The sequence below is a fragment of the Papio anubis genome, chromosome 8, assembly GCF_008728515.1.
Source record: "Papio anubis isolate 15944 chromosome 8, Panubis1.0, whole genome shotgun sequence".
NCBI lineage: Eukaryota > Metazoa > Chordata > Mammalia > Primates > Cercopithecidae > Papio > Papio anubis.
In genome coordinates, this window is record NC_044983.1 from 55,991,703 (window position 1) to 56,019,425 (window position 27,723).

A 27,723-nucleotide genomic window follows, 5' to 3' on the forward strand; every position below is an offset into this window, starting at 1 on the left:
TAGTGTTGGGTTCTGTCCATCCTTGACCTTTCAATCACTTTCACTAGTTCAAGCCACTTAACTTTCATCTGGAGAGGTATGACTGATCTAAAAGGAGCTAAAACATAAAACAGACGTTTTCCTTTCTCAGAAACAATGTTTAACTCATAACTTTACTCTGAAAGATTCAAAGCAGCACACTCACCTGTAGCTGGGATATAGTTAAAGGGTATCGGAATAATATCCAGGTGACACCTTCACTGCAAGGTGGGATGGTGAGAGAGCCTTCATACACCCAGTAATCCCGCAGCAGAGGGTCTGCACGGCCACGTGGATATGTCATGGAAAAGGCAAGTGAATTAATAACAATCCTGATGACTCCAACAATTTTCAAAATTACAAACTGTCCAAATGATGCTTCTAAGATGGATGTCGTTTTTAAACTAGAGCTCCACATTCTTACAGTACTCATTGTGGAAAAAAAAATTGATAAAAAAACATGATGAATTCTCTATTATTTACAGTGATTTCTATCAATGGATTACTATATATACCTGTAAAGTTTAATCACTTTAGAAGTGTATCTATATTTTGGGTTTTTTCACTTTATTAAAGGACTTACCTGACTATTTCATATCTAATATTTATTGAACGCTTATGACGTGCCAGCAATTTACTTTAATTCATTTAACCTTCACAACAAACCAGTGAGATAGGTAATAATATTAACATTATTTTTCAGATGGGGAAACTGAATCTCAAAAGAGTAGTAGTTTGCCGAAGGTCACTCAGCTAATAATCACTGGCAAAGCCAGGATTCGAATTCGTGCAGTCTGGCTTCATAACCTGTATTATCGTTTTTAAGAGACAGGGTTTGGCTCTATCACCCAGGCTGCTGGAGTGTGGTGATGTGATCATGAATCACTGCAGCCTCAAACTCCTGGGCTCCAGCAATCATCTCACCTCAGCCTCCCAAGTGGCTAGGACTATGGGTGCACACCACCACAGCCAGCAATTATTTCTTCTTTTTTTGAGAGCGAGGTCTGGCTATGGCTAGTCTCAAACTCTTGGTCACAAGCAATCCTCTCACATCAGCCTCCCAAAGTGTTGGGATTACATAGGTGTGAGCCACCACGTCTGTCCAAAAGCCTGTATTTTTAACCATTCAGTTCTAGCTACCACTATACTGCTTCTGCAACAGCAAAATATTAAAATATTACAATAGAACAAAATGGGTTATTCTTATGAAATCTTTTAGCTCTGCATTAGAGGAATTTATGATTAATATGATGGATAAATGTTTAACATATGATAGAAATTGGTTTGTTGTAGATTAATTAAATGTAGAAAATAGAAGATACAATGTACCAACTGTTTGGTTTTGTTTAAAACACTAAGAGACAGCACATAATTTGGGCAGAGAAATGTAAAGATCAAAATTTTATATACAACAACCTTTAAATCATATTCTGAGTATTTTATGTATAATTGTTACCTCTACACAAATACAATTAGAGTAATATATAATAACAGTATTACTGCAGAGAGGTAACCTTACAAAATTAGATACAAAGTCTATTTTACTCTAAGGATTAAGAACTCCACTGATCAGTCTTAGAGGTACATCAAGGTTTTTTCTTTGTTTGTTTGTTTGTTTGTTTGAGACAGTTTCACTCTGTCACCCAGGCTAAGTGCAGTCACATGATCTCGGCTCACTGCAACCTCCATCTCCTGGGTTCAAGTGATTCTCCTGCTTCAGCCTCCTGAGTAGCTGGAATTACAGGCGTGAGCCACCACACCCGGCCAAAGTTATTCTATTATACTGGTGCTTTACACAGAGGTAGCAATTTTTACAAATGACAATCCTATGAAAGCTCTTTGTGGATCATTAAAATTCATTTTATGCAATCAGATAAATACTTACCTGGTAATAAAGTGTTAGGATTAAAGCAAGGTATTGTTTTGGACTTCCCCTGAAAAGAAAAAATGTTTACCCAATGTTAATGTAATATTTCTAGATTTTAGAATAAAAATCTATTAGAACTAAAAAATTAGAATGAAGTATTTTCTGAATGGCCTCATCAGGTTCCACAGACTTGTGGGTATCTCCTTCCACCTTCTCACTGGAGTAACATTGTCTGGTTCCTGCTCTAATTCTATGGCTATTTTCTTTGCTACCACAGTTCAATTATCCCTGTAAGTCCTGGTGTGGAACCTACACATGGTGCCCCATCTGCCCCATGTCAGTTACCTTTTCTGCTTTGAGCACATTCATACCAGAGACTTGGGCTAAATTCTCATTGTAAAATGCCTGAACCCTGGATGGGGGAATTTTCAAAATGCCTTTCCTCCTGCTTGCTTTCATTTCAACTCCTAACCTTTTTGGCACTACAACCTGGCTTGCAACTTCTTGTTTTGTCCTATTTGGATTTGGTAATTCAGCTCTGGGATCTATACTAGATGCTCTCCTCATCTGGAAACGGAGATCTGAAACAGATGGAAATATTCTGTTCCAATCAGTGTTTGTCAAAGCTAGATTTAAATTGCAAGGGAATAATTTGTGCCCTTATTCAACAATTCACATTTAAGATCATCATTTTAAATCATGTCATTTAAATTGCTTAGACTTTAGAGGCAAATAGTCCTGTCATGTGAATCAGATGTTTCTTAAAAGATTTTTCTCTATCAATACAGATGCAATAGGGAAAGTTATTGCATAACCTCCAAGTCCCTTCCTGACTTCCTGGGACTATTTTATACATTAAAGAATCTAGCTCACTTGCCTCCCCAATCCTCCTGAATTCCATAATGATTGGTGTCCTATTAGATGATGAAATAAAGGAAACTTTCACAGCCCACAGCCCATTGCAGTTGTACAAATATAAGTCAAAATGTGCCCTCACTGTCTTTTTATCAGCTTCTTTTGTCTGGACTGGGCTTCCCTTGGAAGCTGGGTTCATTCCAAACCTACTCAGGAGATCTTCAGTGGGGGTTCTGCCTGGTTCAGGATACCCTGGGCTGTGCTAGTATAAACCTAATCAAACTTGATTCCCAAATTGATCTTTCTTAAAACTGGCTTTGGGTCTCTGGATCTCCTGTAATTAAACAAGTTCCACTCCTGGTCTGTATCTCCAGCAGCCCTACAAGACTGGACTACTTCCCCTCCCCCAGGCCACTCACATTCAACTGACTAAGAGTGAGCCAAGAAGGCACTGCTTATAAGAGAGACTGGCACTGGGCCAGGCGCGGTGGCTCACGCCTGTAATCCTAGCACTTTGGGAGGCGGAGGCAGGTGGATCATGAGGTCAAGAGATCAAGACCACCCTGGCCAACATGGTGAAACCCTGTCTCTACTAAAAATACAAAAACAAGCTGAGTGTGGTGGTGGCGGCATTGGCTTCCTAGCAATGCTAGGCCATATCATTGCAGGGTCATGTTGATCACCTTCTCTTGGATGTTATCTTACCGCATATGTGTACTTGTCTTCTTTCTTTAAATTTATTTAACGTAAATACTTTGAAATATGATTCCCCAAGTTTTTATTTGTTTCATTTATACAACTTTTATGCAGGTAGGAAAGGGTTAACTCAGCAGGCCTGAGTTGCTCAAATCCTGCACATCCCATATAAAGGCCTGCTTTTAGGACTAACTCTTGGGTCCTGGGATATAAACTCTGAGCTTGGAATATTCTACCTGATAAGAGTGTTTCTGTGCGCCTGCAGCCTTGGGCCATGCTGTATTTATGGTGAACTCCTGTTGTTATGTTTGAGGCCTTCAGACATACTGTACCAATTGCAACAGAGAAGCTGATGCTAACAATGTGACTTATGGTGAAGAGGGCAGGGAGAGGGTTGCTGCTAGAGAGTGAGTAGCTGAGGACAGTTACGTTGCAGGCATTTTGTGCTTCAATGACTGACCCCTAATAAATCTCTGGACACTAAGGCTAGAGTGAGCTTCTGTAGTTGTCAACACTTCACACATGTTATGACACATCATTGCTAGGAGAATTAGGGGCCTCCTCACATGACTCCACTGGGAGGGGACACCTGGAAGCTTGTGCCTGGTTTCCCCTGGACTTCATTCCGTGCACCTTTTCCTTCTGCTTTTTGATCTGTTTCTTTTCACTGTAATAAACCATAACCACAAGGATAACAGCTTTTCTGAGGTCTGTGAGTCCTTCTAACATAGCATCGAGCCTGCGGGTGGTCACAGGGACCTCCTACACAACCAGTATTTCTATATTATTTTAAATAATGACTTACCTTATACTGAATATCCTGGAGGATTTCAGTCACAGCCTTCAAGCCAACATGTTCCTTTCCTATCTGAAAAATATAAAGCATAAACCACAACCACAACATTTTTCAGTGTTTAGCTTTAACTCAAAAAAAAAACTAACAGGGCCTAGAGTAGTGGCTCATGCCTGTAATCCCAGCACTTTGGGATGCCGAGTTGGGTGGATCATGAGGTTAGGAGATCGAGGCTAACACGGTGAAACCCTGTCTCTACTAAAAATACAAAAAATTAGCTGGGTGTGGTGGAACACACCTATAGTCCCAGCTACTCGGGAGGCTGAGGAAGAAGAATCACTTGATCCCAGAAGGCAGAGAGGTTGCAGTGAGCCAAGATCATGCCACTGCACTCCACCATGGGTGACAGCGTGAGACTCTATCACCAAAAAAAAAAAAAAAAAAAACTAACAGAACTTGGTTCCAGTCCATCTGAATGTCCTTTTGGAGGAACAATTAAATGGCCTTTTATTAATAACTAGGTCAATGTCTACTAAAGGTAATTAAAGTTGTAACGAAGCTAGTATAATAAAGTATTAGATATGTAAATGTACAAGAACTCGTTCTAAATTCTTACTATGTATAGGAATCACTCATTTTGCTACATATAATATATCAAATTATAAAGCACTGTTATATAAAAATATCAAGGATATTTTTGAATTAAAACTACTCAGTACATGTTCAAACCCTTCCATGTTTAACTCTGGCATCTATAGATCATTGCTATAAAGATTTTAACAATACTGAAAAATTATATTAACTTAGAAAAGCAGGTATGTGATTTTGTATGTTAAATTCATCAAAATCAAGACCCTTCTTGATTACTACTAGACATAATTTTATAACTACCTATTTTTAAATAAATAAGAATGTGCTTTTTATAGCCTTATTTTTAAAAACATATCACTATATATTATTAGTGTATAAAATGCCCCCAAAAAAATTGAGACAAAAAAATTCTAACACTTAATATTCTTGACTTTGGCTTTAAAACTTTTAAATGAAATCTGACCAATTTCCAATGGTCCATGATAATGGAGGAGAGTAATGGAGGTCATTTAGAACCTCAAATAAACAATCGCTGCTTTTGTCAGCTTTTCTCCTTCTACATAGATATTTGCAGAATGACCTAAGAGAAGCAAGAGTAGCTGTCAGTATGTTCACATTCTCTGTTTCTACCAATATTAACCAACTGCAAAACATGCAGATGAAAGAGCATCCAAAGGCACAGGAGAGATACAAGAAATGCTCCACCTAAGGTAGGCCAGTCAGCTCTAAACCATCAAGACGTGAACTACTTTCCAAGAGTCTACAATTATTCCTGAGATAGGCTCTAAAAACAGAAAGTAAACTTTCTAAAGTTAAAAACAAACAAAAAAAATTAAAACCTAATGCATATGTACCTGTGGGTACAGCAGCCTGAATTTTTAGGCAGAAATCATTACCCATTCTTCAGGAGAAATGGACCTCTCTTTGTCTTACCGGTTTAACCTTGCTATAGCACTGGGAGGCCTACGTCTGCACTTGGGGTCTGCTTTCATCTCAGGCAACTCCTGTCGGGTTGTAAACTCTTTGAAGAGTCCACATATGAACACTAAGGCCACTCAATGTGGCAGCTCAGGAGCAGGCTCACTTTGCACTGGACTGCCTGGATTCCAATCCTGACTCTGCCACCTCTTAGCTGCGTGGCCTTAAGCAAGTGTACTTAACCTCTACATCCTTCCGCTTCCTCAGCTATTTGCTGGGGAGGATAAAAATGATAGGTTTGTAGATAAGATTAAATCAAACGAAAGCTGTAGAACAGGTTTGGGTCATCATAATTCATTTAATGTCCATTATTATTCTTAATCTGGACGCCCTACAGCATCAAATATAGTTTTTCCATACAGTAGCGCTTAACAACTATTACTAGCTCCTTCTATCTATAAAGACTCTACTTTATGGGCAAAACTTTATATCTTGCAAATTCTATAAACTCTGTTATTACGCCATCTTTTTCTTTTCCTTCCTTGCCAAATTTTTGTATGAAGTAATGATGACCAGCAAAAAGCAAGTACTGATGATAATCTCCACACCCCAACTGCTAAAACCATGCAAGCAACTGTTCAGATAACACAACCTGGTACCAAAAGCCCACTAGGAACCTCGAGAACAACTCATTTCTCAGCTCTCACCTTTGCCGTCTTTCACCACCACTGGAAATGCAAACCACTTTGGTCCGTTCTCCTTGCCTGGCATCTCAGCCCTGAACCACCTGTTTTTTTCACTTCTAACTCAATCTCTCCTTATCTTCCACTGCACTCTCTAGAACAGAACAACCTTGCATTTCTGCCAACATCTCCCACCACTTCCTGATCTACCTGAACCCCTCAGGTCTGCCCAAGGGCATGGCTCTTTTGCAGGCCCTTCGAGTAGACGCCATGCAGTCCCCCAGGGAGACAGACTGGGATCCACAGTCAGTGAACTCTTGCTCCCTTCAGTGTGGAACTCTCTGACCCACATGCTCAAGCCATCCTCCCAAGGGAACCATTCTCTAAGGCTATCAAGGCCTCCTTCTTTCTCCCTTACTGACCCACTAGACAATCTCTCCCAGGCATCACCTCCTGCTACTACCCTGGACAGCTTCAGCACCCAGGGTTGGAGGCCCCTCCCTGGCCTAAGTCTCTTCACCCTTCAGTCTGTGGCCTTCTGCCCCATTCCACCTCAGCAAACCAACTCTGAGGACACTCCTGGTACGTGCTCTCATTCTGAAAACTTCAATTCTGAAAGACTGGCCTCTCTGACCAGATGCCCTGGGTCATCCAGCTCTCCTGCTCTTTCCTTTCTCCCCTTCACTGATCACCAGGAGCCAAGGCTGGGAGGTCCCTGTGGCTTCTTCTCCTTCCCCCTCCTGCCTAGACATGGTGTGGGACTGGTTAGACAGAATGATGTCTCTCCAACCACTCTCCATTCTTTAATCCTTTTACCTCCTAAATCATCTGCTCTGTGATGGATCAACACAACAACTTACTAGAACTCTCTAGTCCTTTACCTGGATAAAGAACAACCCATCATACTCTGTCCTGTATGATCTGGGGTGTCCAGTCCCTCAGTGAGCCAAGTCTATTATCATCCTCTTCTGGTCTATTTCAAGACTCAATCCCACACCCACGTTTTCTTTGTTCTATAAATAGTTCTGCTTTGTGTCTCAGAGATAATGAAGGTCATCAGGCATGAACTCCCTTAATGTCCTGCCCTTCTCCACCTACAAATAGGCCCCATGTGTGCCCACCCTTTCCTCCTGGCCCTCTATTTTGGAGAAGGGGTGGGTCTGCTCCTATCTGAGATTAGTCCACCGCATAAGCTCTCCACCCCATGCCCTCTTGCCTCCTCCAGGACTTTTCCACATCAGTGACACCCTCTCTTTCCAGTATTTTTAATCTCTATCTCTGCAATAGATCTTATTGCTCAGGGAAAAACAAAAACTACAGGCAGATCTCAAATCTCAAAAGATTCACTGGACATCATTGCTAGTTATTGCCCCATCTGTCCTTCCTTCCTTCCTTTGGCCAAACTTCTTGGAAGGAAAGTCTACTCAATGCCTCCGACTTCCCTCCCACCGAATTTCTTTCCTCCAGCCCGAGGGCCAGACTCCCCAGATGGATTTCAGCCCATCCTTCCCTTCCCCTCTCCTTCCCTCCTTCCTGAAATTTTGCTCTCAGTTCTGCAGTTTTACTCTCTCCTGAGAATTTGCACACAGATAACCTGAATTTTTCCTCACAGAAACTTATGAAAAGTTAGAAAAAGTGTGCTTGCTCCCCAGGCTTTCCCTTGCCTGCAATAATGCAGCTTGTTCTTGGAAACACTCGCATTAGTTCTAAGGGGCTGAGTTTTCAGTCCGAAGCTCTATAAATCCAGGTCACCTGTTACGTAGTAAGAATTAGGAAGTGAAAATACTAAGTTATCACACCTAATTCCATCCACAAATATTTGAGTACCAATTCCAAAGATGAAACTGACATGTTCCTTTCCCTTCTATATATGACTATATGGTTATTTGCATTCTTATTTTTATTTTACTATTTTTTATTCTCACTTTTAGTACCTTCTACTGTCTCAATTTCTCAGATTTGGATACTTTATTAACTTTTCTGGGTTATAAGAGTAGTCCTTCATAATTATTACTTCAATATACTAAAAATTATCAAAATATATTTCTATAATGAAAAAATTTTTTCATTAATATTTTGTTATTTCTTTCTAGTTATATAATGCAGTTATAAAACACAAGGAATGTAGGTCCCCACCTGTGACAAAGCTGTGAAATAAATAGTAAGAGGACTCACTGAAAAATGTAAGGATTTCCTCTAAATTTCTATGATGTGTCATATTTGCAAGATGCTGATTTTAAAATATTAAGAGCCTAAACTGGATGGCTACTTTCAAACATCAATAAAGAAACATCTAGGAGATATGTATTAAAAATTATTGCAATTAATTTGTGATATATATGCCATAAAAAAACAAGTTTAAAAGGGCCCATTATCGAACTCTCTTTGGAAAATTAAGTTTTTGAAGAACACTGTGCTAACATGCTGTAATCCCAGGTTATCCAACAGGCAGCCCAGAGCCACGCAGAGCAGGAACTCTGGTTTCTGGTCCTAATGGCAGCTTTAAAGCTAAAATTTCCAGGTAGTCTTTCACCTCTAAATTTTTTACGATGTCAAATAGGTAATAAGACAAAATTTAGAAGATTCACCTTAAAAACTGAATTAAGTTTTCACCTCTGAAAGCACAAGACCTGCTTTCATATGTTTGGGTAAATTTATATACTATCCTTTGCCTACCACAGTGCTCAAATCTAAATGTTATATTGACTATATCTGCAAAGGTATTTCAAGTAATCTCAGAGTGAAAATTGTTAACAAAGAAGGGCTAAAGTAATCTACTACATAATTCTTTTTTTTTTCTTTTTCTTTTTTTTTTTTTTTTTTTTTTTTTTTGTAGATTTTTCTGTAAACCAGGGTCTAAAGACATTTTCTGAAAACCTTTTTCATAAAATAAAATCTACCTTCAGGAGTCATTTTCTCAATCATTTCTCCAAAGATCCTGAATGTTTCTCTGAAGAAAATTTCTAACTTTAAATAACGGAACTATTTTCTACCAACGAATATGGCTGAATTCTGATGAACCACAAGGATCAAGTTTTCTATTTTTATCAAGTGTTCCCTGTATGTGTGTAATTTCATCTCTAAGCAATAAAATTGAGAATAAAAAGTATTTTACAAAATGATTTGGAAATTAGCATCTCTAAACAATACGATAATCACAGCAGAGAGTTTACCTGAACAAACAGAGCAATGATGGCGATCCCGTGCGGCTTCCCCACAGCCTCATCAATGCTGCCAAACAGAGTGGAGTTCCAGTGGATCAGATGGAGCTGGGTGAGTGGCAACAGACAGACCACATCATTTAATGTGCTACTTATAGTCATAAAAGCAAAGATATAGCCATTTCTTTACGATTTCTATATGGTATCACACACAGCAAGAGGATCACAAGTAGACACAAACTACTGGCTTCATACGAGTTCTCTGTATGAACTCCTTCCTTATTATTTCTGAGCAGAAGCAGTGCTCAATGGATCGCTGCCTCTTAAGTCCAATTTTCGTCCTGATGAGGAGGAAGATGACTAGAGGGACTCACAGACTTCACATGGATTCAGTTACCTTTCCTGGGATGTCATCCTTTTGAATCTCCATGAAACAAAACTCCCAGTCTGGGCACAAACACTAGAACTCATTCAAAGGATGAATACCTGCATAATCAAATCCTGCATCACCCAGTATTTCCATCAGGAAATGTACAAAGCCAGTCTGTAGTTCTAGTAAATTATTTTAACTTTCTAAGAATATCCAGAGATAGCATCCCGGGAAAAAAAGAAAAAAAAAAAAAAAAGCTGCATATTTAAAGCCATGGTAAAATAATAAATGCTGATGTAAATCTCTAAAAGAAGGCTATTTCCTGCACTGGAGATAAAATTTTATCTGTGAAGAAATGACAAACAATGCTCAGAGGCCTCCCTCACTCCTAGCCTCATAAAGCTTTGCAGCTTTCAAGTTTATCTAGAATAAGCACTTGCTCCTACAGCACTGATAAAACACTTGCAAGAAGCCAAATTCAATTCCTGATTAAAAACCAAATGTCCACTGAGGTTCTTAGTCTAATAGTAGGTAGGTAAACCTTTAGTATACTAAGTATTTAGTATACTAAATACTGCTTAGTATAATATAGGTAGGTAAATAATACCTTCATCACTACAGCTTTTCATCAAGTTATAATTACCGCCTTACAACATTGCCTCATTTTAAAATTAGTTCTAATACCAAAAGACATAGCTAAAATTCAACCACTATTTATTTTAGCATTTATATTAAAATATTCAATAAAATTATCATAAAGATGGCCACAAATTGGATTTTTCCACTGCTGAATTAATCCAAGTAGAATCTGATATTATAAAACTGACCACTAGAGGGAGGTAATGAAATCCTCTACCAATAATAGAACAGGTAACTAGGAAAAGTGCCCCATGGCTCACTCAGCCAGGTCAGGCTGCGAGGCTGTGAAAAACTCACAGAGACTGTGACTATCCAGTAAATGCAACTGAAAGGCACTGCTTTTAAGAAAACCATGTTCTATAATCTCTCAATAATAAAAGACAATTTTAATCTTCCCTTCTCTGGCTGCAACAACAGCATTAATTGTCCATTAATTGTAACAAATGTAACCATGCTAATGTAAAATGTTACTAATAGAAGAAACTGGGTTGGAGTGCATAGGAATTTCTGTACTGTCTTTATAATTTTCCTATAAATGTTAAACTGCTCTAAAAAATACTCTTTTTAACAAAAGACAAAACTAAGAGAAATGCTGGCACTTCAGTCAACCCAAGCTAACAAGGATAACAGAAGGTTGCTATGACCCCCGCATGTCTAGCAAAATAACACAAAATGAAAGCAGCAACAGCAGCTCTCCCACGCATCCTTCACTCTACCTTCTGTGTCTTCAACAATCACCTGAGTCTTGGTGGTTCCAGGGCAGGAGAGATTCTCCCTTCACAATAACAAGGGACCCAAGCTTTAAAAAACAAAGCTCTGTCCTGCTTCTGATAAACCTTCTCTTAAAGGTCCTTTCTCTCATTTTCAGACCAAACAAATCATGACAGACGCCCTTTCTACACCAGTAGAGGTCGGCTAACTCAAGTACCAGGCAAATGTCCACCCCATTCTGGAACTCAGCCAACCTTCAGCTGTAACCTAGTAGTGGTAACCTAGATGCGTGGCCCACAGGCACAGCACTCTGCACCTGCGCTGCCTCTCAAGTTAGCTTGCTCTGCTCCCCACGTGCCTTTCCTCTCCATCTGTATGAGTCTGCTAAGGTTGTCACCACAAAGTGGCACTGACTGGGTGGCTTAAACAATAGACATTTATTTTCTCACATTTCTGGAGGGTGGAAGTCTGAGATCAAGGTGTGGGCAAGGCTGGTTCCTTTTGAGCCCTGTCTCCTTGGCTTATAAGATGGCTACCTTTTCCCTTTGTCTTCACATGGTCTTGCCTCTCTAGGAGTCTTGTCCAAATTTCCTCTTCTTGTAAGGACACCAGTCATAGTGGATAAGGGCCTGCCTAATGACTTCCTTTTAACCTAATTATTTCTGTAATGACCCTATGTCCAAATATGGTCAGTCTGATGTGCTAGGAATTGGCATTTCAATTATGAATTTGGCAAGGCCACAATTCTGCCCATGACACCAGCTATCTCACCCTTTGCTTTCTGCTCACCTTAAGAAAGTCTTTTCAAATCTGAAAAGCTTGAATTATTCACATCGACATCTGTTCTGCCACTGCCCCTTCTTTATTCCAATAATTTTATCATATTGTGGCTTATATTAATTAGTGCTGGTTCTGTTTCACAAAGCAAAGCCACAGAGGCAGGAAATTGTAAGTGCATTTGAAGGACTAACGGTACCTTGGTGGGTAGCTAAAGGGTACAGAAGTCTGGCAATGACAAGAGTTGAGGCTAGAGAGCTAGAGGGGTCAGACTGCACAGAGCTTTAAATGTTATCATAGCTGTATTCTGGAAAACACTAAACCAATATATTATTTCAATGAATATTATGTATGCAGTCTGGAATCAACTCCCCCGTAACAACCTCTTTCTTTCAAAGGTCTTTTTGATAGTACAGGGGCTGGATTGGAAGTAGCAGACATTGAAAGCTGGAATATAAGCTAGGAGGATACCACAAAAGTCCCAGCTAAAAAATGATGACAGGAATGCAGGACAGTTAATTTTATGTGTCAACCTAGCTAGGCTACGGTGCCCAATTGTTTGATCAAACACCAGTAGAGACATTGCAGTGAAGGTGCTCTTTAGATGTGATTGACATTTAAATCAACAGACTTTGAGTAAGGCTGAATGCCCTCCACTATATGAGCAGGCCTCTGCCATACAATCAGTTAAAGCGCTTAAGAGCACAGACTGAGGTCCCCCAAGGGAGAAAAAAATTCTGCCTCCAGAGCTCTGGATAAAAATTGGCCTGAGTTTCCAGCCTTCAAACTCAAGCTGCAACATCAACTCTTACATGAATTTCCAGCTTTCAGCCTACCTTTCAGATTTCAGATTTGCCAGCCCCCACAACCACATGAACCAATCCCTTAAATTAAATCCCAATCACTTCTTTCTCCCTCTGTTTCTCTCTCTTTCTCCCTCTCCCTGTTTCTCTGGAGAACCCTAATACGGATCATGCAAACAAAAAAAAAAAGTATGGTAACCAACAGAAGTTTAAATCTGATGATGACTAACGCCAATGGGAATAAAGAAAAATGACCCTAACATTTAGCCGTGACAACATTTGGGATTTATTCTTCTAAGACAAAACATGGTCCCCTTGGGGAGGGGGGATGAAGTGACAAAACAATCCTCTGATGATCAAAAATAACATATTATAACTTCTACTTATATTTATTTTTATCAAACGGCTTTTTATTTCAACTTTTTCTATGCTTCATAAAATATATAATATAAATACATATTAGTACATGAATATAATTTATTAACAAATACACACATATTATGGATACATGCTCCAAAGTTTGTTCTAATGCAGTGGCTAAAGACATCTGGAGACAAACAGGTTTGAATGGAAAAGCATATGATACTACAGATATGGCTCAGGAAATGATCAAGCAGCCCGCAGTACATCTTATGAACTGTCTTATTAAGGTCCAAGTAGACAGCTATTATCAGCAGAGAGGACTCACAAGACTCACTTCAAAGCCTAACAGCCTGGATATGCTCTGGGGTGTGTCTGGTCTATGGAGAGGGCAGGATACAGAGGCAGCAACCCTATGCACTTCTCCAACTCCATTGATAAATTCTGAGAGGCAATGTGCTCTCATAAAAGACCTCAGCTAGGAATCTCATCTTAAGATTCTTGTTTCAGTTCTACAACTCTTTAGCTCTGTGAACTTCACTAGTCACTAACTTCTTTCAGCATCAGTCTCTCTGTAACACAGTAGACTGTATCTTAAAAGCTTGGATTATTCACGCCTTCATCTTCCCATAGTACTATTTTTCCTATATTCTTATCACGTTTTACTGTTATTAGCATTAGTTATATATAGCCAGCAAAGGCAGGGAAGCAGGATGATGGATTTTGACAATGAAGAGCAGCCAACTGGATTATAGTATAGACCAAGTATGTAAATGCCACTTACCATTTCTAAGGAGAGCAAGGGTTCACGGCATTAGCACTGCATCTGTTGTTTAGAGATAGACGGGCTACTGCATAGGGTCACTTACTCCTCAAGGGTCCACTGGACTAAAGATGGCCCCAGACAGTACCCTGCCCCATAGGCCTTCAAGAGCCTGGACCTGCTCTGCCTGGTAAACACACTGCACAGCAGGTGGCTGAGGGGCTGCCACTTGCAGCCTGAACCCAAAGCCTACTATGGCTACCAACAACAATAGCAGAATTCCTCCTACTGAAAGAATCTGCCTCGAGGCTCCCTTTAGCCATTCTCCCTCAAAAGGCAAAAGGTTTGGTCTCCTCCTATGCTTGGGCATGTCAGGGTAGAAGAAAGCGGTTTTCTGTAACAATCAAAGCTGAGTCCTTCCTCACTCCTTATAACTCTTCCCCCCACCCCATCAAAAGGAGGCAGTGTTACAAAGACATAAAACAGCCAAGATCCATTATTACTCTGGCAGCATGATGACCACTATGTCTTCTGTTAAAAAATCGGACGACAGGAAAACAACCATAATGTATCCTTTTACAGCTTCAGGGAAAATCTTGGACCGAGCTTTTGCTACAGGACTCACAACTTCATATTCCCGCAACTGATTATGCTGCCTTACCATTAGCACCTGTCAAATGTTCAAAACGTTCATCTTAATGTACTTAACTCACAGAATAGATAAATTTGTCCAAAGTTATGAAACTGCGACATGCCACAGCCTTATCATCATTTGTCACTGAGAAAAATAAGTTTGAAGATTTCATGGCGGCTTAACAGAAAGCTATCTTCACGATAAATGAGATTTATTATTAGCATAAATAACACGATGGCGGTAAAGTACCAAAGAATGAATCATGAGGAATGGAAAAAGTAGTAAACACTGAAAAGGCAATTATGACTCACAAATTTCCTTTTCCCCAGCCCTGGGCACTCATACAAATTCTGTGACATCTCCTAACTGCAAATGCAGGGACCTTTCATTTCAGATGTCTTCTTGCCACCTCAACATGAACATTTCTACAACTGACATCGACTCTCTTCAAAGGAGCTTCCCACCCACACACTCTTCATAGAAGTCCCCCTCCCACCCCGCTTGCCGGGTTTGAGACCTGGGACCCCGGAGCCTTTATCTCCAGAGCTCATCTAGACCTCTCCTGGGCCCTGGTATTTACATTACAAAGCCCAACTAATCTCTTTTTAACACAACTTTCACCACATTTCCTCTGTTGAAAATCTCTGATTTCCTTTATTTCCTATCCGTATCAGGCTTACATTTCTCAAACCACATCCTTCCCCACCCTAACTCTCCCCACACGCTCAAACCAAACCTGACCCTGACTCCTCACAACAGCCTCCCCATTCTGCTTATGCCCACTCACCTGGAATGCCTTTCCCCAATCTGCCCTGACGCCCACCAGAATTCTACCTGTCCTCCTAGGCACAGATGGGCATATGACAGAAAGATGGAGCCTGGAGATGCAGAAATAAAGGGTGCAGGGAGGAGCGGGGACAGTGGGAAGGGAGACAGAGACAGAGAACTTCAACCAACAGACAGGAAGAAAAAGGAAGAGAAAGAGGGGAGAAAACCGGGATTTTCACCAGAATCATTTTATCAAAAGGGAGATAAATTCAGGGGTGTTTTGAGGGTTTGGTTTTTGCAAGAGATGGGGTCTTGCTGTCATCCAGGCTGCAGTGCAGTGACAAAATCACAGCTCACCGCAGCCATGAACTCCTGGGCTCAGGCGATCCTCTCACCTCAGCCTCCAGAGGAGTTGGCATTACAGGTGTGAGCCACAACTGAATTCAGTTTTAGATAGGAGTGTACACCCACATCAGAACCATCAAACCAGTGCCCCATTAGTGAGAGATGCAGAACTCCTGCTGCCTTGAGAAAGGGCTAAAGGTACAGGGAGCAGATACCCCTAGAGCAGGGGTGTTCAATCTTTTGGCTTCCCTGGGCCACACTGGAAGAAGAAGAATTGTCTTGGGCCACTCATAAAATATACTAAGACTAATAATAGCTGATGAGAAAAAAAAAATTGCAAGAAAATCTCATAACGTTTTAAGAAAATTTACAAATTTGTGTTGGGCCACATTCAAAGCCTTCCTGGGCTGCATGTGGCCCATGGGCCATGGGTTGGACAAGCCTGCCCTGGAGAAGTACAGTTGGTTCACTCATGGACTAATAAGGTTTCGCTGTGTCCCCAACCAAATCTCATTGTGAATTGCAGCTCCCATAATTCTCACATGCTGTGGGAGGGACTCTGTGGAAGATAATCAAATCTTGGGGGCAGTTTCCCCCATCCTGTCCTCGTGGTAGTGAATAAATCTCACAAGATCTGATGGTTTTACAAGGGGTTTCTCCTTTCACTTGGCTCTCATTCTCTCTCTTGCCTGCTGCCACGTAAGATATGCCTTTCACCTTCCACTATGATTGTGAGGCCTCCTCAGCCACGTAGAACTGGAAGTCCATTAAACCTCTTTTTCTTTATAAATTACCCAGTATTGGCTATGTCTTTATCAGCAGCATGAAAACAGACTAATACATGGATCAAGTCTTGAGAGAAACTGACGGGGGGCCAAAGACTGAGCTTTGGAAAATGGTGGGATAATGAAAAAGGGACTATCAAATATGCAGGAGGGAACTCAGAAAATTCCAAAGTGCCATTAAAAGAGAACAGACTTTCTAGAAGACAGCGTGGGCATCAATAGTGTCAATGAGATACTAGCAGCAAAGCTATGACAGCTACAAAGAAACAAGGAAAAATGAGGACAGAAAGAGACTTTGGACTTACTGTTTTTTAGGTTACTGAGATGGCAGTTTCCAGACAGTGAAAGGCAAAGAGGCAGAACACAGAGACATCAGGATAAAACAAGCGGAGCAAGGCCAATCAGCCTATAAGGTGGGCAGGATTATCAGAAAACAAACATTAGAAGTCAGCTGAAATCACTGTTTGAGAGTGAGCAAAGTTCACCTTTGACTTTTTAATATTCTTATCTATTTTCTTAATGGTTAAAAGTAAAACTGGAGAGAAATAACAGGTTGCTGTTAAGTTCTGACGAATAATAAACATTCAATGCAGCCCATGAACTCAGATGCAACTGGACCTGAAAACCACTTTCTACCCAATGTACAGTGGTTAAGAACTTTCCTCTGAGCTAGGACGCTATAGAGTATAGCTTCACAGAGGGAAAAAATCATCAAGCACAGATGTTCATTTCTGTATCCTGATTTTGCTTAATTGCCTTCCTCAGCCCCCAGAAAATCCAACTATAGAAAACGGTAGCAGGTCCCAGTAGATTCTGAGTTCCAGAAGCTAAGTACCTCATCCACCCATACTCTACCACACTCAAAACAGCCCTTTCTCAGAGCACTCAGAGGGGGCTATAAAATTTTGAAAAAGAAAAAAACAAGGGTTATATCTCAGCTGTTCTTATGATACCGGAAATTGAAAGAAAGAAGATAGTAAGCACTGGAAAAAGAAGGAAAAAGGGGGAAAAATAAATGGGAAGTGAAACATTTGAGTCACAAAATTGGTCATTAAATAACTGAAAAATAGTTAACAGAGAAAACACCATCTCTCTCTAGATCCACTCATAATTATATTAAGCAGCCCATTCATCAGCAGATAAATCAAGGTTTAGTGTGTATTATTTTCAGATGCTGTTACGCTTTAAGTCATCATTGTCAATATATTATGCGGCTATTATTCAGAGAAGGACATTCAAGTTCTAGACAGATATAACAGTGACAAAATACTGTAAAGCATGGAATGGAACATAAATTATTTGAAATTCTATCTCTAGCTATCACATACTTGTTATGTCTGCCGAAACCTAACTATGTCTTGTCTTACACAGAGAGGTAGAAGAGAAATAGGAGAATGTGACAGAGGGCTTCAGAGCAACTTCCCCCATGAAAATATTAATATCAAAAGGTATTTACAGTGTTCTTAGGATTCAGAATCTTCCATTTAAAAGGCACTGGTACTATGTAATTTATAAAAAGAAGATCTTATTTCAAAGCAGAATGACTGCCTTTTAAAATACTGACTGATTTCCTGCCTTCTTAGGAACAGGGCATCATAACACCATTGGACTCCTCTCCCAAAAATGAAGCTTCCTTTATGAAATTCACTATAAAAGGTTGGGAAAAGCTTGCTGGCGCAGTCATGCATCAAAGAAAAGAAAAACTGCATCATTTTTATGTTTTATTCTTAATGTAAAATCAGGAGCAATTAAAACTGATTCTTCAACACTGGTTTCTTCATTTCTAGGAAATATCCTACATTTTATTTTCTTAAAAAACAAAACAAAACAAAATCCTGAATTGTAGGCTATAACTGCAATTAAATTGTTACAACTTCCCTACTTCATTTACTATTTTGTAAAATAAAGAAAGCAAAGAGACTGTCAATGGGTCTTGTTATAGAATGTAAGTCATTTATAGATTGGATCTGTTCATTCTATACAGTGAATCAGTGACTAATGGCTGCAATCCTCTCCCTGCTCATCCCTGAATGAGAGCCACAATGATGAATGAGTTCTGAAATAATGGCAGCCTTCATCTCAACATTTATTGAGCACCAACAGTATCTAGGGTCTGTGTTCACTGCTTCTGACACTGGAAATGCAAAGACCTCAAATCTTGTTATAAAAGAATCCAGGGTGTAAATAAATAAAAATATGAAATTTGTAGCCCAATAGAAGAAAAGGATGAGTGAAAACAATTAGTGCACAATAAAAATGTTAAAGGATGCTGTAGGTATTTTTGTTGATTTAATAGGCACTGATGTTACATTTTCGGCCAAGAACTGTTCTTTACAAATATTACTTCATTCCATCCTCATTAGCATCTTTATAATGGTAGATTCTATGACCATCATCAACACCCCAATTTAACAAGAAGGAAATGGAGGCACAGTAACCTGTCCAGGATTACACAGTAAACAAGTGACAGAGACAGACTGTGGACACAGACTATGCCACCTCTGATCCCAAGAGGGAGGACTGGAGAAGACTGAGCGGGGTAGAATGCACAGTGTGAGTATTCACACAAAGCATGGAAGAATGGCAACATTCTCTGCAGAGACAAGAAAAACCAGGGAAAGGAAGCGAGAGTGTGCAACCCAAGACACTGCTGGCACACCAGCCGCACACCTGGTGTTAGTGAGCACTCTCACTCCAGCTCCTGGGAAAGCTACCTGACCTGAGTCTCCTCTGTAAAAGGGAGACCAGACTGTCTATCGTGTGATGCCCCTACAAGGGCAAGGAATAGTCTCTGGAAAGGTTTTAGAAAATACAGAGTAAGCGCCGGCCAGAGCAGAATCCGAGTCAGAGAAGCGGGAGGTGGTGACAGAAAGGTCGGCAGTGCTGAAAGGTCTAGTGCCCCACTTTGGAAAACACAAGTATGGTCACTTACCTTCAGCAGGGCTATCTTCTCATTATGCCGCCTGAACTCACCTACTTACTTTCTTACAGTTTAAAGAAAACTAATAATGCGTTCCATTATAGAAGGCCAGATCACCGCCACAGAGACGCAACCTCAAATGTCTCCAGAAGTGAGGACAGCAGAGCTGTGAAAAACGGAATCACTGGGGCCATGCCTCCAAGTGTTTAAACTCCACAATTTACGAAACACAGTGCCAGCTGGAGCCGTCCTTAAATCCAGCCCAAAGGCCCACCAGTCAGCATCCCTGCATACATATCATTAATATTCTAACACCAAGGTCACCTGCCTCCCAGAAAAGGTAAAACCATCAGAAGGAACTGTCTCTGCTTCCTGCCGGGACCTCCTGCCAGTCTTTCCTCCCGCTGCCTCTTTTCCAGGAGTAAACATCTGCTCCTTTCTGCCACCACCACTCAAGGGTTTTCATCCACCAGCTCTTTTCTGAGCCTTTAACCTCTCTCTCTCCTTAGCTCCTTCTCAACACTATTTAAATATGCATAGATTTTTCTCCTCTTAAAAAAAAAAAAAAAAAAAAAAAAATTTGCTTGACCTCACATACCCTCTTACTTTATCTTTACAGCAAACTGTTTCAAAAACTTATCTCCACTCCCATCACCACCTCCTCCCTGCCCATTTCCTCTGCAATCTACTGAAATCTGTCTCGCATCCCATCAGTTTAGTGAAACTGCTCACCACGTTTCCCACTAAATCACGTTTTTGGCCTGGGAGACCAGATCGCCTGCTCTGCAGCAGCTGATAGCCTTGCCTGTACTTCTCACACTGCCCCTTCCCACGGGTTTCGCAGTGCCACACTCTCCTGGTCTCCTTCTTCTTTGACAGTAGTTCCATTGCAGGTTCCATTACTGGTTCTCCCCCTGACAGGGTTCCACCCTAACACCTCTTCTCTCTGAGCACGTTCTTGATGGCTGTTCTTATCTACTCACACGTCGTCAATCCTCGCCTGAATGCTCATGACTCCAAAATCAGCATTTTAAATCAAAATCTCTGTCCTGAGACTATCTCCCTTTATTAAACTGCCCAGTGAAATATCTCCAGTGGGATATTTTAAAGTTAGCATTTAACAGCTGAGTTCCCTCCACCGCCCCTCAGACTGTGTCTTTGTCTTCATTTCCCACCTCTGGTGATGGAACCCAAGCCAGAAATCTCTTCCATTATTCTCTTCCCTTACAAACAACCAAGAGCTATATGTCTTGCCATTTTCACCTCTCGAAAAATCTCCCAAATGCATCCACTTGGCTGATTCCCATCACCAGTGCCTTCGTTTCAAGATCCATAATCTATTGTTAGACTTATGCCTATCTCTTAACTGTCTCCATGCCTCCAAAGCTGGCTTCGATTCATTCTCTATCCTGTAATTATATACTGCAAGCCTGCTCCTCAGGTGCTCCTTACTGTGCACGGGGTATAGTTCATCCTCCTTCACATGCAATGCACTCACTAAATGAATATATCGTTTTACAATCTTGATAAGTATAGCAAATTTGGTTTATTATGTATTAACTATTTCAGGTGTGTTGGTGATAACAATTAGAGTAATAAGGTCTTTTTAGTAATAAGCATGCACATAGAGCAATTTTAATTGGGTTTAAAATTCAGCACTATTTCATTTTTCTTTGATTTCTCTATGAAATACCACTGTCAATTTGCACACTCCAACTTTACATAGCTAATAGATTGTCTAATAACCTAGTTTTCAGAAAGAGTATTTTTTAAATCCAATTACAATTCAAAATACTACAATTTACAATAAAATGCATTTATCTGAAAATGTTTTTTAAAACCACTCTATTTTAATTCCCACTACACCTGGAAAGGTACTTGTCTGTTAACACTATTTACTCAGGGTCTTTCACTTTTTGAAAAGCAATTATCTAAAGCCAAAATCAGAACCTGTTTATTAGAAATAGGGGAAGGCATACAGTGTATAGGGAAGAGAATGGTAGTTGGTCCAAGTCTCAGTCATTACCTAAGTGACCTTGAGCAACTAATGTCTCACAACCTGATTATTCAGCTGAAAAACAGATATAACATCTACCTCTAAGGAATATTTTAATGATGAAATAAGATATGGCATGTGTCTGGCAAACAGAGAGTCTTCATAAGCATTCCCACCATTCCCTGGGGATTATGGTACAATGCATCTTGTATTAACTCCTCGGCCATCGGAAAACGCAAAGAACACAAAACTTTCCAACAATATAAACACCCTGTATCTTCAAAATACCGTGAGAAAAGTAAATTTTGACAGGCTAAAAAAAAACCAAATATATACATAGAGACACATATAACCAGAATTCTACAAAAAAATTCTCTGAAGTGGAGGAATTTTTCTTGCTCTAAAACTAAATGAAACTGCCCTAATCTGAAAGACAAACAGCCCTGTGAAAATCTACACCTATGCTTTTCCCCCAAAGTACTTCCTTATTTATATAAGTTTTGTAATTTACTTTAAAATCATAACAAACTAATCCAACTCACTTGTTGCTCAAGGGAGTTGCACAAAGAACCATTCTTTAGCAAACTCATCATAAACCACATTATTTCTAGTGTTAATTAAAGGGAATTATGCTTCGCTGAGATTTGTGTAAGACTCTCCTGTTAATACAATAACAGTGCTATAGGCAATCAACTTATTTTAAAGGACATTCTAGAAAACTGACTTTTAACACACTAGTGACCTGAAATACAGAGCCCAAGTTCCCTTTCAATGTTGTAACAAGGTGAAGTATCACTTTCCTTGACTGAGGTGGAACTTGTACCAAAACAGCTTGTGAGTTTTTTAAAAAGGTCAATTAGGAACAGGAAAGGCATCAATGGGTGTGAACCAAAAAAGCGCAACAATTCAGATAGGAAATTTTACCTATGTTTACATGGAAATGCACTTCAGTTCAGTACAGCTCATACTGACTGGGCTGGGTCAGGAGGGAGTGGGATTTTTAAAATAAGATTATTACATTTTGAACATAATCCAAAGTGAACAATCTTCAATGGCCAAAGTGCTTTTAAATGTTGAGAGCAGATATGGGAGCTCCAGTTAGGCAGTGAGGACTTCCCTTACACCCAATCTTACCTAACTGTGAGCCTCTTTCTGCAGGACTGACTAGAGACTCGACTTCCCAGCACTGCTCATTCCCCTGGTCTGCATAGTCACAGGTGCCTAACAAGTACATACACTGTACTGTTCAATGCCTTTATCATCCTAGCCATCCAAACCATTCTCAAAAACCTATGTAAATTCAAATAACAAAAACAAAGTTATTTTTTCTCAAAGTTTTTATTATGAATAACGCATTTCTGGGGGGTTTTGGGTTTGCTTTGTTTTGTTTTGAGATAGTCTTACTCTGTTGCTCAGGCCGGAATGCAGTGGCATGATCTTGGCTCACTGTAACCTCCGCATCTCAGGTTCAAGAGATTCTTGTGCCTCAGGCACCTGAGTAGCTGGGATTACAGGTGTGCGCCACCATGTCTGGTTAATTTTTTTTTTTTTTTGTACTTTTAGTAGAGATGGGTTTCGCCATGTTGCTCAGGCTGGTCTCGAACTCCTCAAGTGATCCACCTGCTCTGGCCTCCCAAAATGCTGGGATTGCGGATGTGAGCCATTGTGCCTGGCCACACATTTGTGATAGAAATAATATCAATTTAAAAACTTTATTTGTATATGTATATACACTTACTGAGAAAGGCCTCTTAAAAATGCCAAGGACCATCTTTGCCGTACATAGTGTAACTCAGAAGAAAATTTTACTATGTAAAGTTATTACAGAGGTACAGTCATTATCTTTGCTTTTAGACAAAAGTATTCGATATTTTTAATTAATTTCCTGTTCAGCCTTTAAAAGGATAAAAAGTGCAACAAAAACATTGTTTCTGTGTAAAAATAATAACCACTTTACAGTGATCACTTCATGGCATATTTTCTTTTTTCTTTTAGGTTCCGGGACACATATGCAGAATGTGCAGGATTGTTACATAGGTATACATATGCCATGGTGGTTTGCTGCACTTATCAACCCACAATCTAGGTTTTAAGCCCCACATGCATTAGGTATCTGTCCTAATGCTCTCCCTCCCCTTCCTCTCCACCCCCCAACAGTGTGTGTTGTTCCCCTCCCTGTGTCCATGTGTTCTCATCATTCAACTTCCACTTATGAGTGAGAAGATGCGGTGTTTGGTTTTCTGGTCCTGTGTTAGTTTGCTGAGAATAATGGTTTCCAGCTTCATCCATGTCCCTGCAGAGGACATGTTCTCATTCTTTTTTATGGTTGCATAGTGTTCCATGGTGTATATGTACCACATTTTCTTTATCCAGTCTTTCATTGATGGGCATTTGGGTTGGTTCCATGTCTTTGCCATTGTGAATAATGCTGTAATAAACATACGTGTGTATGTGTCTTGATAGTCGAATGATTTATATTCCTTTAGGTATATACCCAGTAATGGGACTGCCATGTCAAACGGTATTTTCGGTTCTATATCCTTGAGGAATCGCCACACTGTCTTCCACAGTGGTTGAACTAATTTACATTCCCACCAACAGTATAAAAGCATTTCTGTTTCTCCACAGGCTCGCCAACATCTATTGCTTCTTGACTTTTTAATAATTGCCATTCTGACTGGCGTGAGATGGTATCTCATTATGTTTTTGATTTGCATTTCTCTAATGATCAGTGCTGTTAAGCTTTTTTTCATGTTTGTTGGTCGCAAAACTGTCTTCTTTTGAGAAGTGTCTGTTCATATACTTTGCCCACTTTTTGATTTTTTTTTTTCCTTGTAAATTTGTTTAAGTTCCTTGTAGATTCTGGATATTAGACCTTTGCCGGATGGGTACATTTCACAAATTTTCTCCCATTCTGTAGGCTGCCTGTTCACTCTGATGATAGTTTATTTTCCTGTACAGAAGCTCTTTAGTTTAATTAGATACCATTTGTCAATTTCTGCTTTTGTCGCAATTGCTTTTGGTGTTTTCGTCATGAAATCTTTGCCCTTGCCTATGTCCTGAATGGTACTGCCTAGGTTTTCTTCTATGGATTTTATTGTTTTCAGTTTTACATTTAAGTCTTTAATCCATCTTGAGCTAATTTTTGTATAAAGTTTAAGAAAGGGGTCCAGTTTCAGTTTTCTGCATACGGCTAGCCAGTTTTCCCAGCACCATTTATTAAATAGGGAATCCTTTCCCTATTGCTTGTCTTTGTCAGATGTGTCAAAGGTCAGGTGTTGTTTCTGAGATCTCTGCTCCGCTCCATCAATCTATATGTCTGTTTTGGTACCAGTATCATGCTGTTTTGATTACTGTAGTCCTGTAGTACAGTTTGAAGTCAGGTAGCGTGATGTCTCCAGCTTTTTTCTTTTGGCTTAGAATTGTCTTGGCTATACGGGCTCTTTTTTGGTTCCATATGAAATTTACAGTAGTTTTTTCTAATTCTGAGAAGAATGTCAATGGTAGTTTAATGAGAATAGCATTTATTCTATAAATTACTTTGGGCAGTATGGCCATTTTCACGATATTGATTCTTCTGATCCATGAACATGGAGTGTTTTTCCATTTGTTTGTGTCCTCTCTTATTTCCTTGAGCAGTGGTTTGTAGTTATCCTTGAAGAGGTCCTTCACTTCCCTTGTTAGCTGTATTCTATTTTATTCTCTTTGTAGCAATTGTGAATGGGAGTTTATTCAAGATTTGGCCCAATGACTAGCTTACTTTAAATGAGTAACTGTTATGATAAATTATATCTCAATAAAGCTATTTTTTTAATGCAAGAGAGTAAAATCTCTTCCTTACATTTAACCATTAATTTGTCAGAATCTGATGCTTAGAGGTAATGTAGCCATCTGGCAATCATGAGTAAACAAAGCAAAGAGGAAAAGCTAAAATGCTGAAATAGCTTAGCAGAAAAACAGAAAGAAATTGGCCCGTGGAAATATGGCTGAGTGGCCACATAAACCAACAGTGGCACCACCCTTCAGTAGTTCCTGTAATGTGACAGGAAATATTTCCTATTATTTCTCAGTTGTGTCTTCCATTGTTTACCCAAAACCAATGCACTCATACAACGGAGAAATAGGATGCTGAGCAAAAACACTCTATTGGTTACTTATATCAAATCCTTTAGGTGTATGCAGAGCAAACATAAACAAAATAAAATTTTCATTGTGCATTTTCATTACAATCCAAATGTTGGCTTCTGATAGAAATGTAATATTTCTTAAAAATAAAATTGTGTTGAAGGATAAGTAAATTGAGCTTTTTGTTCTGATATAGAGATTTTTCACACAGAAAAATCTAAAAGGTATTTTCTGTATCATCATTTTATAGTATCCCCAAAAATAAAGACATGAAGAATATAAACTGCTATGAATGACCATAAAATGTATTATCAGCTAAAGCAATTTTAAGAATCTAAACCTAATCCCAAACATTTTATATTCACATCAATATTTCTTAATAATCAAGCAGCATATCTTAGTAGTAGTAGTTTATTATTGTGAGTAGCTTAATAAGTTTCAAGAATGGATTGATTATTGATGTGGATAAGGAAAACATATGCTACTATTTTAGCTACAATCATAATATGTAAAGTGGGGGCATAAAATAGCCATTACCTAGCATCAGAAATATAATTTCCCTTTGGTGAAGTACTGCATGATTAGACTTGCTCAGAAATATTACGTATTCCTGTGACACCGATAAGCATTGATGATAGGATACCAAATTAAAATCACAACTGTTACCCCATGACATTGAATAAAGAACAGATACTGTGTGTTCTTCTATTAACTCATTTACTTAGAGCTAGACTATTTTTAAATAGATAAATAAGTAAATATCAGCTACTGCAATGAATCCCATTCTCTGACCTCTCTTCTGAGTTACAGATGCACTTTTCCAGCCCTTTCCTGGGCATTTCCACAAGATAAATGGCAACTGTCAAATTCAAAACATATCAAATTATATACCACAGTTTCCTAACAAAACAGTCCCCACTTCTGACAATCCTTAGGAGTTCTGCCATCCTTTCAGTTACCAAGACTCAAATCTTAGAGGAACCAAAAGCTCCTCTTTTCCCTATCTTCAAACAAACTATCAAAGCTCAGTAAGCCCTCAACATTCTTCTCTCCCCATGCTGGTTCTAACACTCGTTCTTTTTCTTTTTGTCAAGGCTATCATCCCATTTCAGGTTATCCGAACATCAGATCTGATTTTTAGTCATGATTTCCTAGAGGGCATCAACCTCTTATGACCAAAGTAATTGATTACATTTCACTTCATTAGAAGGGAAAGTTTGTAAGGGAAGTGATTTCTGCATAATTTTTTTCACTAATGCGTTATCCTAATACCTAAAACTGCCTAGAGCATACACAGAAGGTGCTCAATAAATATTCAGTGAATAAAATAAATTTCATAACTGTGCAATGTTGAACAGTGATGCTCCACTGCTCTTGGTCAAATAACACATATACATCATACATCTGACCAACTTCATTCAAGAGCTTCCATTCTTTGTCCCCAACCTACCATTCTAAATTTATCCCTAACAAATTTCTAGATTCTCCAAACTCCAGCCAAAATAGACTTATAAAACAGTTATATTTAATTTTATACATATATATTATATATGTAATAATAGCTATATATATATATATATGCCATTAAATTACTATAAAATGCTATGGAGAAAAACAAATTAGAGAAGGCTGACACAGGTTTCAAGTAGATTAAGGAAAGTTTAGGTTGGCCTCACAGATTATCTGGAATTTGAAGAGAGATATAAAGATGCTAAAGAAGCAAGTCATGTGGCTATCTGGGGGCAAGGTGGGAGGAGGAAATCCTCTAGACACAGGACACAGCAAAGGCAAGGTTCCCTAGATAGGAGAAGGACGTCTCTGCCCTCTTTACATCCTCAACACCTGTCACTATGCCTCGAAGCTTCTCATCTATTCTTTTGCCCACCTTATGTATAGCCCACTATATGCCAGGAACTAAAATTCTATTACAAGTCAAACTTTCAAATATAAAATTCCTAGAATTTAGCTTTGAGTTTAATTACATAAAAACTTCAACCACTCACACATTCAGCACGACCATATTTGACCTGGACAACTTTCTCCCAATTCCCTTCCCCTCCTGGCACTGCCATGTCATTTAACAACACATGGGTCTCCTGAGCCTCATGCTCAAAATCTCAGTTCATGCCTAACACTGTGTACATG

The 27,723-nt window shown here is 39.4% G+C and overlaps 1 protein-coding gene across 4 annotated transcripts in view; it reads right to left on the reverse strand.

Annotated features, from left to right (window-relative positions):
• The window catches only part of CA8 (carbonic anhydrase 8), a 92,673-nt gene that overhangs the window by 34,160 nt on the left and 30,790 nt on the right, over positions 1–27,723 (reverse strand). For all 4 annotated transcript variants that reach the window (XR_650654.3, XM_003902795.4, XM_009213086.4 and 1 more), the window contains exons 4-7: positions 9,595–9,690; positions 4,242–4,304; positions 1,904–1,952; positions 185–297 (exon numbers count right to left, since the gene is read on the reverse strand). Coding sequence is in view for 3 of the 4 variants with exons in the window: in XM_003902795.4 (XP_003902844.1) it covers positions 185–297; positions 1,904–1,952; positions 4,242–4,304; positions 9,595–9,690 (321 nt within the window). In the remaining variant the exon portion in view is untranslated. The remainder of the gene's footprint in view (positions 1–184; positions 298–1,903; positions 1,953–4,241; positions 4,305–9,594; positions 9,691–27,723) is intronic.